General features: G+C 44.0%; 1 protein-coding gene across 2 annotated transcripts in view; it reads left to right on the top strand.

Moving 5' to 3' along the window:
- Nucleotides 1–12,327, top strand: part of rbfox1 (RNA binding fox-1 homolog 1) — a 238,237-nt gene that overhangs the window by 189,647 nt on the left and 36,263 nt on the right. For both annotated transcript variants that reach the window (XM_084036241.1, XM_084036242.1), the window contains exon 8: nt 7,121–7,256. In XM_084036241.1, coding sequence (XP_083892367.1) covers nt 7,121–7,256 — 136 coding nt within the window. The remainder of the gene's footprint in view (nt 1–7,120; nt 7,257–12,327) is intronic.

Here is a 12,327-nt window from a genome sequence, read left to right as displayed (position 1 = left end):
GGAGACCGTATCGCTTTTGCACTTTGCGTCCTTGTTTGGTAAGGAAGGGACCGAAGCAATCCATTCCAGAGTAAGTGAATGGAGGTGACGGGTTGACACGCTCTGAAGGCAGATCCGCCATCCTCTGTTCTTCTGTAACTCTCCTGAGTTTCCAATATGTAACACATTGATACAGATGTGCTGCCGCTGCTCTGTTGATTCCTGGGATCCAGTATCCATTTGATCTGATCTCATTGATGGTCATACATTTTCCTTGACGTTGAACATTTTCATGACAGTGTGCAATTATCATCTTTGTGATGGGATGATCTTTTGGTATGATCGCAACACAGATCGTCTCTGTAGGTCTTTTATGATGATGCACAACGCATCCTCTCGTTCCTGTACAGTGCTGTGATCTGTTGACTTATTACCCCTGGCACGACGGATGAGACGAGCGATGGCTTGAGTTGCATTTGACCATGAAGAAAACTTTGACAAGCGGTCAGAAAGACTCACTTGCTCTGATGTCGGTGTGTGTAGTGTCTGAATCCTTTTAACTTCAGGATCTCCAATCTGTACTTCAGTGATGACATCTCTGGCTGGGGGTATCTCCTTTTCCCATAAGAACTGAGGTCCTAAGAGCCACCTTGACATGAGAATCTCACTTGCATTTGAACCTCTGGAGGCAAGATCTGCAGGGTTGTTGGTAGAGACGTGTCTCCACTGCTGGGGAGCTGTGCTGAGGTGTATTTTCTGTACTTGCTTTGACAAAAATGTGTGGAAACGACGTGTAGCTCCCTTTTCAGGACTTGTCCAAAGCCAGCAGGCACATAGCAGCGTGGTATGGTGATTTTCTCCAAGTTTGCAAGATTGTTCTTACAGCGTTCCCATACTAGTTGCAGTTGACTGGGGAGGGGGTCATCCCAGCTTGTGCCATGCCTGCACATTTCCTGAAGTACCTTTTTCCCGGTGAGCACAAAAGGGGCAACAACGCCCAGTGGATCATAGAGGGAGGCAACTGTGGATAGTATGCCACGTCGTGTTGCTGGCTGGTCTTTTAGGCAGACACGAAATCTGAAACTATCTGATTCAATGTGCCAATGGATACCTAAGGCTCTTTCCAGCGTTGAATCGTTGAAGGCCAGGTTCGGAGCCTTCACTTCAGTAGCACGCTCCGATGGTGGAATACTCTCCAGCACTGATCTGTTGTTGCACACAAACGTATGCAGTCTCAGACCACCCATAGAACAGAGCTCCTGAGCTTCCTTTGCAAGCTGAATAGCATCATCCACGCTTGCTGTGCTGTTGACACCGTCGTCAACATAAAAGTCTTTCGTGATGAAAGGGAGCCAAGGAAAAACTGGCTCTTGTGGTCTTTAGCAAGTTGTTTTAGTCTGTAGTTGGCATATCCTGGTGAGGATGCAGCAACAAATAGATGAACTTTCATGTGGAACTCCTGTGGGTCTGCATTAAGGTCGCCATTTTTCCACCAGAGGAAACGTAGTCTCTGTCGGCTTCACACACATGGAACTGATGAAACATCTTTTCAATATCACACATCAGGGCTACTGGGCTGTCTGAATCTGATGAGTACACCGATTCAGCAGGTCTGGGCCTGACAGAAGATGGTCATTCAGGACTTGTTCCCTTGTACTTAGCGGAGCAATCAAAAACCACACAGAGTTTGTCAGGTTTTTTGGAGTGATAGACTCCATGGTGGGGAATGTACCACTCCTCTCCTTCCTTTCCTTGATCATGTACTTCCTCTGCCTCGCCCCTTTCAATCACCTCGTTCATGAACTTCACATGATGTTCCTTGTACTTTCATCTCTCAGCAGCTTTCTTTTAACATGACTGAGCCGGACAATGGCTAGTTGTTTATTGTCAGGGAGGTATGGTCTTTCTTTAAAGGAGAGTGGCATCTCATAGTGACCTTGAGTGTTCATCTGAATTCCTTCTTTTAGCATATTCAGAAAGAGGATGTCATCCTGAGACACAGCCTTTCCATCCTTACTGGTGTCCTTAAAGTCAGACTCCAGAACTCTGATTGCATCTGCTGGAGTCACTGGAGGAAACTCTTTTACAACAACTCTGTGGCACATGTTGGTAATAATAATAATAATAATACATTTTATTTGTAAAGCACTTTTCATTATTAAAAACAATCACAAAGTGCTACAGAGTGTGACAAGGTTAAAAACACCTTGGTGAGTCATGGTGTGGTAATGAACAACCTACAATACTCGATCCTAAGTCTGTGCGAACTGCGTATGGTTCACTATCTCCTCCATTTATTACCTGCCGTGGTGCCAGTGCCCTTGAGCAATTGTAGCCTATTAAAAGACCAATTCACATTCTAGCTGTGGTGGGATTTCATCTGTTATTGTTTTGAGATGATCCCAGTGCCTTGCCGTTTCACAGGTAGGAATGTGTGTTCTATTCACTGGTATGCAGTCCTTCGTGTATGCAGGAGGGAGATCGATGAGTATTGTGGAGTTGTAACCTCTCACTCTAAGACCTGAGACTCTTTGACTGTGCATTAATGCATCCTTACCAATCATTGTAGTTAGCTTCAGTCTTACAGGATGTGTCTCAGTTTGTAAGCTGTTGTTAACTTCCTGTTCAATTAAAACTGTATCACTTTGAGTGTCCAGCAGAGCATAAACAAGCCTTTCTGTACCTGGATTGCTGATGGAGGAAACCCACACTGGCACAATCATTGAAGTGTTAACCGATGGTTCCTTCGTTTCCACACTGAGAGACAGTGTGGTTGCTGCTTCATCCCTGCTGTTCTGATCAGGAACTGACAAGGTTTTGGTTTTAGTGTAGCCGTCGTCACGGAGAAGTGTAGGATGTCTTCCTTTGCAGCTGTCACATGAGTGTCGGTGACGACAGTCTTTTGTTGCAATATGTCCTGGCTTCAGACAACCAAAGCATAGTCTCTTTTCCTTCACATATTTTCTTCTTTCATCCAGAGATTTTCCTTTAAACTCAGGACAGCATTGCAGGCGATGTTTATTGTCTTGATAGAACATGCATGGTGGCTTTAAATCGGCTTTTACTGCTCTGGGGTTTCAGTTTCTGTAACTGTCTGTGTATGGAGAACACTGGATTTAGGCTTCCTTTCCTTCAGATAATGCTTCTCTAAACTGGGCTGTGATGAATGGAGGGTGTGGAATGAGGTTATAGGATTACAGGCGATCTCTGCCTCCATTAACATGAAGCCGACAAAATCCTGGAAGTTAGGAAACTCCTGCCTATCTTTCATGGATTGGGTGACTTTTCGGTTCCACTGAGATGCTGTCTGGAAGTTTTTGAACCAGTTTTTGATTTTCTTTACAGTCATTCAAAATATCAAGCCCTTTAACATGCGGTATGGCTTGTAGACATGAGTGTAGGAAATCAGCAAATGTTCTCAGTCCTTCAGCATCCTTTGGCTGGATCCTTGGCCACTTTGCCAGTTTTTCCCTAAACGCTCTCTGTATAATGAAGGGCTGACCATACCTTTCGTTGAGACGGTTCCATGCATCTTTATAGGCATCTTCATCACTTCTTTAAAAGAAATAACAGTCAAAAATAAACTAATTTTAAGAGATTACTTATGAAATTAATACCTATTGAAACAACACTTTATGGGAATATACTGTGCCATATTAAAGGTCATTAACAAGAGACAACAAAAGGAACCATTGTTAGAGGCAACAAAACAAACTATTGATAGAAGCAACAAAATCAATGATAGCTCCATGCATCTTTATAGGCATCTTCATCACTTCTTTAAAAGATGCCATCAAGTGTCTTTCGGGCTGGACCTCCCACATACTTTCTCAGATAATGCAGCTGAGGAAATATTCCTTTTGTCTATTAGTGATATGAATGAGGCTTTCCGTTCCATGAACTGGATAGGGTCGCCGGTGAATAAAGATAGTTCTGGCATCGGGAGCCTGTTCAGAGTTATGCTATCTTGGACTGCTTGAGCCAGGTAGGTCACATCTGTCTCTGGAGCTGATGATGTCGTTGTGACATATGTGGACTGCTGGATGGGAGCTTAAGACACAGGTTGCTGTAGGGACACATACGGTTGTTCACTCGTGCTGTGATCAGCGGAATAGATACTAGCTCCCTGCATTACTTCTTGGTTATAGGTTACCAATCTAGCTCGGGCAGCTGTTATATCCTTTTCTGCCTTTAGTCTTTCCTTTGCTGCTAAGTCTTCTGCAGCATCTGCCCTTTTAGCTGCTACGATGGAGCTCACAGAGTGTTGGCTGGAGTGCTGACTTGAAGGTGAGGCCGTGGATCCGTAGCTGGAGCGAGCATAGTCTCTGTTAAGCAGTTCACACAGTCGTTGTTTTAGTGCTTCACTGTCAAATTCTCCATCTATGCCTGCTATCATTTCATATGCAATCTTGACAATGTCCCTTGTCACTGCCTCACAGGCATCAATACGACGTCTTGTCTCACTGGATGGAGTGAGGTGATCTCTGATTTCCACATAGATGCGAATAACATCCTCCATTCCTTGCTCTAGTGTGTCTATAAGAGCTGCAATCACATTCTCAGGAATGTTTGACTTTAATTGCTCTCTAGTCTTACGTGCCTGGGTTTTCCATAGTTCATAAAAGTGAGTGAGCCTTTTCTCCTTTTTGTGAGCCTCCTCTCTCTGAAATGCAAGCATCTTCTCTGTTGGGTTCCTTTGGCAACCAGAGCGGCAAAGCTCCTCCTCTTCGCTGTCTTTAAAGATATCCGTTTGCCGGTCTGAGTCTCTACTGTCCAGAGGTGAGTTATCTGATGCTTTCATTTTGTGAGTGAGCGCCACAACCTTAGACCATCACATCGAGTCTCTCCGCAGTCATCCTTGGACATGAGTGTGGTGGGACTGATGAGGTGAAGCTCTTACTGTCGCGTCCCCGGCTGATTGATGGTTGGACTCTTTGACTGATGGTTCACAAGTGTTTATTTTGAGCAGAATTTATGACACCGTTGCTCCATTAAAACCTTTTAGACCTTGAACACTCTGAACACACCGTAAGAGCTATGGAATGAAACAAACAGAGACAATGAAACCAACTATAGCTAGAGATAACAAAACCCACGATAGCTAGAGACAACAAAATCAACTATTATTAGAAGCAACAAAACCAACGATAGCTAGAGATAACAAAACCAACGATAGCTAAAGACAACAAAACCAATGATAGCGAGAGACAACAAAACCAACGATAGCTAGAGACAACAAAACCAACTATTGTTAAAGGCAACAAAACCAACTATTATTAGAGGCAACAAAACCAACTATTATAAGAGGCTACAAGCCAACGATAGCTCAAGACAACAAAACCAACTATTGTTAGAAGCACCAAAACCAAAGATAGCTAAAGACAACAAAACCAACGATAGCTAGAGACATCAAAACCAACAGACAACCAACCAGACATTTGCTATCCCTTACAAGAAACCAATAGCCTGCCATTCATGACAATGTCGTAACCTGCCATGAGACTCAGTTAAATATCACAATATTTTGTGGGATTTTGTGAGGTAAGGTGTGCATCGTGTCCCCTACCTGTGCTGTGTTCTTATGAAAACATGATGTTGTCTTGGGTGCTAAAGTAGCAGATACTTGTCATTCACCAGCATTATCACTGAGTATTGTTAAATACTCATGAGCTGTAGTTTTCTCTATCTGTATACATGAGACACTCCTTTTCAGGCCGTGTGAATAGCAGAGTGGAGCAGCATTGGGAAGAGTCATCTTTGTGACTTTAAGGGTCACCGGCCACTTGGCCCTAAAACCAAGGTGACAAAAGATGAAAAGGAACAATTACCAGCCTCACTCAGCTCCTTGTCTCCCTTTGAGAAACTGTTATCCTTTGGCTGCAACTTTCCATTTTTCAGCAGTTCACTGAATGATTTACTGTTTCTATTAGCATTTTATTAGATCTCCTTTTTGGAGAGATGTATAATTAGGGTTGGATATGGCACCTCGATCTCCTTCTCAACCTTCACTCACCCAAGCTCTCAAATTAAGCTTTGTGTCAGTTGTCTCTAATTAAGATTAATGATAAATTAATAACAATACCGCTGCAATAGCTCCACTCTGCTACTACTCTCTATTCCTCCTGTATTTCTCTTCACACAACTGGAAATAGGAGAACACTTCACACATTCTCTCTATAATTCAAATGCTAATGCCGTGCTCACACCAATTGTGAAGCTAATTTGCGTAACTCGCGCAAATTTGACGACATGATAATTTGTGTTTATTCATGTCACATACCCCGGAGAGAAGGCGGAACTTCCCTTCATGTAGACCCCAACCAGGTGTCCTCCATCACGGCTGAAATCACCACTATTGCTGCTTTGTACATACTGAAGTCCCAGATACACCAAGAAACCAAACCCCGCACTGTCTGGGTTCATGACATCATCCAGGGGTGCTCGGTAGATTTCACCAAGCTGGATTCACTGGATCTAGCAAGACCCACATGGGCTGGTTTACCACAGCTGGAGGAACTCAGAATAAACTATTGAGCTGTGATTTAATATCTATAACCAAATGAAAAGGATGCTGAAATAACTCCATAATGATGGTGATCAGTAAAAAGTAAGTCTGTCTGCAAGACCACAATATAACTACTTTTAAAATGCTAGTTTCCTGATTGAAGTCTGGTTGATGGGTGCTAGGCTATGCTAACATTGCAGCTGCTCCATCAACACTCCAAATAAGGTAATCTAGACTTAAATATGGCAGCGATTCGTGGCAATGGTTTCTACAAAAACATTTCCACACAGTCTGGTCTGGTCTCTGGAATAATAGATACTATCGTAGACCTCTGGAGGGTCAGACGTATCAAATAATTGTTTTCTCCATTTCTGATTCAACAACGTGAGGACGTCACTGATCACAACAGGAGAATCTGCTGGCAGTTTCACATGAATTTAATTCGCGATTGAAGCAAATTTCGCCATATTGCCTCAATGCTTTGCATTTGGTGTGAACACAGCATCAAAGCTCTTCATTTCATGCCATGTACTTCTTAACTACTTCTAAAATAATCTGCCTCACATGGAAATTGTGCTTTATTTTGTGGGATTTTGTGAGGTAAGGTGTGCATCGTGTCCTCTTCTGTGTCTCCAGTACCAGGTTTTCCCTACCCAACAGCCAGTGCAGCAGCAGCAGCATACAGAGGAGCCCACCTACGAGGTCGGGGACGGACCGTGTACAATACATTCAGGGCTGCTGCTCCTCCTCCCCACATTCCAGCCTATGGAGGGTGAGCCTTTCTTTCTTGCTCTTAGCCTCTCCGTCTCTCTTTCCTTTATCCAATGACAAGTCCTGAATCTCTGTGCTCTGAGTCAGCGGTGCATGCCAGCCTCGCCTCCCAGCGATAACACACTCCACATGCTGCATGCTGAATCAACCCAACAGGCATGTTTCAAGACATGTGCCTTTGCACGGACTCATGGGAAATGATTGTCAATCTGGCCTTGTACTGCAGTGCCATCCAGAGAGGCTGTGCTGTCCTTTGTTCCCACTTTCTGAGAGCATGTTCCCAGACCCAGCAGCAACTCTGGCTGACCCTCCATGGCTGGATCCTCTGAGACATGCCAAGCTGAGCTGTGCATTGTGGGCATTCAGATCTGATTTGCTATTTTTCTGTTTATTTGTTTTGCTCTTTATGACTGCAAACAAATGGACACTAAGGAGGCTGGTTGGGAGTTTATTTAGGGATGGGAGCAGATGTTTCGTTCCTGCTCACACAAGATTTACAAATTCAAATGTCGTACTGTTGCTGTTACTGTACATGAAATAGCAACAGGAAATGTGATTTAATGTTATGTGAATATAAGGCGCTGATTCTCTAGTTATATGTAATTAAAGGAGAAGGAAAGCACAACACGATGGTCTACTTTAAAGGAACAGCCACTTTCATGGATTGAGGAAGTCATGTTTCAGCACTTGATTTTGACAAAGACAAATAAAACTGGTTGATAGATCTGTGACACTGTATGTGCAACTTTTCAAGTAAAGCTTTATGTCACATCCTTCATCTACGTCAATATTTATTCAATATTTGTGTTTTCCATTACACTTTGTAGAAACAAATATTCAAACATATGTTCCACTGGCGTTAAGCGTTTATTTATTTGAAAGTGACAAATGAGCAACGCATTTCTTATCGGTATATAATACAAAGTATGGCAGCAAATAAAATAAGTAGCATTGCTGTAGCTAGCTAACCGAATATCACAAAATTGTTATTTTAAGATTTAATTATTTTTTTTCACATTTGAAATCAGCATTTTTCAACATTCTTCTGAATGGATGTTATCTCGTTAAATAAATCGTTGTTCGAAGAAAAACAACATTCACAAGCTGAAAGGATACATTTGTTGTTGTTTGTTGAATGTTGTTGTTGCAGGCTGGAGGGGGGTTGGACCCGGAAGCACAGCTGAGCAGGCTGAGTATAGTTTACACAGTTTATTAAACAGCGAAAGTTGAAAAAACAAGAACAAAAAATATAGGCCGTCGGTCCGACAGCGCGGCGTCCTCTGGACCAACCAAAAATCTCAGGCACCAAGGCGAAAAAACGAAACTCAGGAACTCAGGCACGAAGGCGAAAAAACCAAACTCAGGAATCTCAACCGAGGCAGGCAGGCGAGGGAGAACAAACTGAAAACAAGAAAAAGGAGCACGTCAAACTCACGAAGGAATAACCACTGAGATGCTGCTACGAAAAGCGGGAAGTGTCAGCTCTACCGATGAGACGGAATTATCTGGCAGAGTAGTAGTGGGTGAGCCAGAGGTTATATGTGAAGCGGTGATGAGAGATTGAGAACCGGTGTGCCTCGTCAGCCCCGCCTGCCGCGCCCTGTAGGGGAGAAAAAGAAGCGGGGAAGGAGAAACAGCAGGCACACACACAAACAACCCTCACAGTTGTATTTTAAAAAACACCAAACCTGCAAATTTGCTTTGATTTACAATCTATTTTTTCAAACAATCCCAGTAAAACATGTATTTCTTATACGGTTCAAAAGAATATGAATGAATCTTATTGTAAACATTTCTTTGTGAATTTAAAGTAATACCAGTTGTATTTGATGCACACTGCTTGGACTTCACATGTGAGTCTTGGAGTTTACAGTAAATTATAAAAATGAATGCAGTGTTTAAATGATATCATACTTCTAAGGAAAGGCAGGACCTGTACATTGTGTTATATCACATGTGACAAACATGTTAATGCAGCACAGTAATTTGGAAAATTTGAAATTAGGAGTGGAAATACATTTGATCCACAGACTGTATGTACCAAGTCACTCATTGAATTTGACATTTTGGATGTCACCATTTTGGCTTTAGGTTTTGGGTATTTCTTTGCAACCAGAAGTGACCTGAGACGGCAGAGCTAAGTACAACACAATGTGGAATAAGACTTTTTTTCAGTGATCGAAAATGTTACAGATTACTTTGATGAACTGAAAACACACAGTTAAAGAGTTAAAGTGACCTGTCAATCAGCAGGTAGCCCCGTCCTAAAGCATCCCCTGCTTTTTGGTCTGTTGGACTCTATCCACCCATCCATAACCAGACTATCACAGGGCTGACATGTAGAGACAGACAGGTAACCAGTCTATCACAGGGCTGACATGGAGAGACAGACAGGTAACCAGTCTATCACAGGGCTGACATGTAGAGACAGACAGATAACCAGTCTATCACAGGGCCGACATGTAGAGACAGAGAGGTAACCAGTCTATCACAGGGCTGACATGTAGAGACAGACAGGTCTCCACCCTGCATGTCTTTGGACTGTGGGAGGAAGCCGGAGAACCCGGAGAGAACCCATGTTAACATGGAGAATGCAGACTCCACAGTGCTCAAAAGGAAAGAACAGTGCTACCCACTACAACACCGTGCAGCCCCTGTTTGACTCCAAATCGACTATAATGTACGAAATGAACATCATGCTGGATTGAAGAAGACTTGAAATTAGAAATTGAGACCATTGTCTTTGGACTGTGGGAGGAACCTGGAAAACCCGGAGAGAAGCCATGCAAATAAGAACATGCAAACTCCGCACAAAAGGAACCTTTATTCTAACCCGGGCCCCTCTAACTACTATGCCACCCTTCTAAGTCAAATATATAGAACACAGATATAAACCAGGGGGTATTAGAAATAAATGATTGTCTTTCATGTTTCAAACAAAGCGTTCTTTAGCCTGTAGAAGCTGCTATTTGAGATTGATACATTTTTTATTAGTTGAAAAGGAAATTAGAAATGGAATTAACACAAAACAAAACCCCCTCTATCCAACACAGACAGATGAAAGCAGATGTACGGCCGTTTCAGAGATGATGGATGAATAATACCTCCATCCACAAGGAGGCGTCACACAGCGTCAGGAAGACGGGTGTGTGTGTGAAGCAGCTGGCCTGGTCTTCATAGAGAGACACTGTAGGTGCCACAGAGTGTACTTTCATTAATCTGCTGCTCTGCTTAATTGCCGCAGTGGCAGTCGGACGGTGAATTATTAATGTGGAGCGTGATGTATTTTTATTAAAACTGGAGTGATGAGCCGGCTCCAAATAAATCCTGTGACACAGCGAGGAAAGCAAGTTTGCTTTCTGTGTGTGTTCATTAAACGTTCCTTCATGTCTTTAAGGGGGCTTAACATGACAGTAAGCCGATGTGGTCATGTAGCGATGCTGCATCTTAAAGTGATGGTTTGGAGTAAAATGCAACCTAGGTCATTTCCACCAAGACATCCAGCCAAATACCCCCTCTGAATCATTTTTAGCGATGGTCAGCATTGGTCAAGATAGAGCTATCAGCCAAATGGCTTAGTACTAGCGCGATGGTACATCTTGATTATCTCGTAAATTACCCCACTAATAATGCATGGAATGTTACCAAACTTCTGCAGTAGTACACATAGGGGGCCCTAGTTTCGTAGACCAGGCGCAGTCAGCTCTCAGCGCACCTGCGCCACGCCGACGGGGTGTGTCCGCCTGGACTTTGCAAGTTTCGTGCACCGCGCAGGCTCGCGCAGGCACTCCTCCCGTCTCGCCCACCGGCGCAAGTGGGAAAGAGGGAGGAGAAGAAGGCGTGAGTGGGAGACGAGGAGGAGACGAGGCGTGGACTGGGATTAATACAGCCGATTCAGATCTTCACCAATCAAATGAGCTCCTCTCCTCACCTTTAATGCGTTAGGGGAGGTTCAGTGCAAGTTCCGTCACTTGACAACCCGATGACAGAAGCAGCACCGCCGCTCCCACCATGCTCATCACGCGCTGTGCGTGCGTATCATAATAATAACAATGCCCATATTATAAAAAACAGGAGAGAGAGAGGGAGATGTTTTGGTCCGAGAGGCTGAGTTTCCGTTACGCGTGCCATCCGCCTTTGATCTGACGTCAGATGTGACGGGACAATCTATATAGATATAAATTCACGTGTTGATTCAATTAGTTGCATTAAATAGTGTTTGTTGTGATTATGTATTGCATTTAAATGTGCCTGGATCTGTGGAAACCTGCCTGTGAGGTCTCGGTGACGTGTACGCACTGCGCGCCGTCAACCAAACTTCCACTCCGCCAGCTGTGATTCGCATTGAATGAATGGACTTTATTTACACCTTGCGCCTTGCGCCGAAAGTAGACCAGGTTGGAGCTGGCGAGCTTTCAGCGCAGTCTCGGCGAGGCTTTTTGCCACGAAACTTCCGCTACGCCAAGCTGAATCTGTGACGCCTCCCCCTGCTGCGCCGCCACACCCATCTTGGCGCAGGCGATCCACCAAACTGCCAAACTGACGGTGCGCAAGGCTGCGCGGGTCGAAACTTGCATTGCGCCGGCTCTGCCACCCTGCGCAGCCCTGCGCTGCGCCACGAAACTAGGGCCCAGGGTCTGTACTCACAAATCGAGACATTTGAAAGTTTGTAAGTACACCAGGAGTTTATTTAAAAGAACACTTGGCTGATAGCTTCTATCCTTGGCTACTAGCGCTAACTAACGCTACCGCAGTGTAGACGCTACTTCCGTGTTTACCCAGCCGATGCCGTGACGCGAGTATTATCAGGTCAACACTTGTCAACACTTGTTAACCAGATAATACAAGCATTTATAAAAATGTGTTGACCTGATAATACAAGCATTTATAAAAATTCAGCGAAACTTTTTCATACTCTCGCGTGAAACACGCGTCACGGCATCGGCTGGGTAAACACGGAAGTGGCGTCTACGCTGCGGTAGCATAGCAGCCGAGGATAGAAGCTATCAGGCAAGTGTTCTTTTAAATAAACTCCTGGGGCCCTAGTTTCGTAGACCAGGCGCAGTCAGCTT

The sequence above is a fragment of the Eutrigla gurnardus genome (assembly GCF_963514095.1).
Source record: "Eutrigla gurnardus genome assembly, chromosome: 20".
NCBI classification, from domain to species: Eukaryota; Metazoa; Chordata; class Actinopteri; order Perciformes; family Triglidae; genus Eutrigla; species Eutrigla gurnardus.
This window is presented reverse-complemented; position numbering and strand designations above follow the sequence as displayed.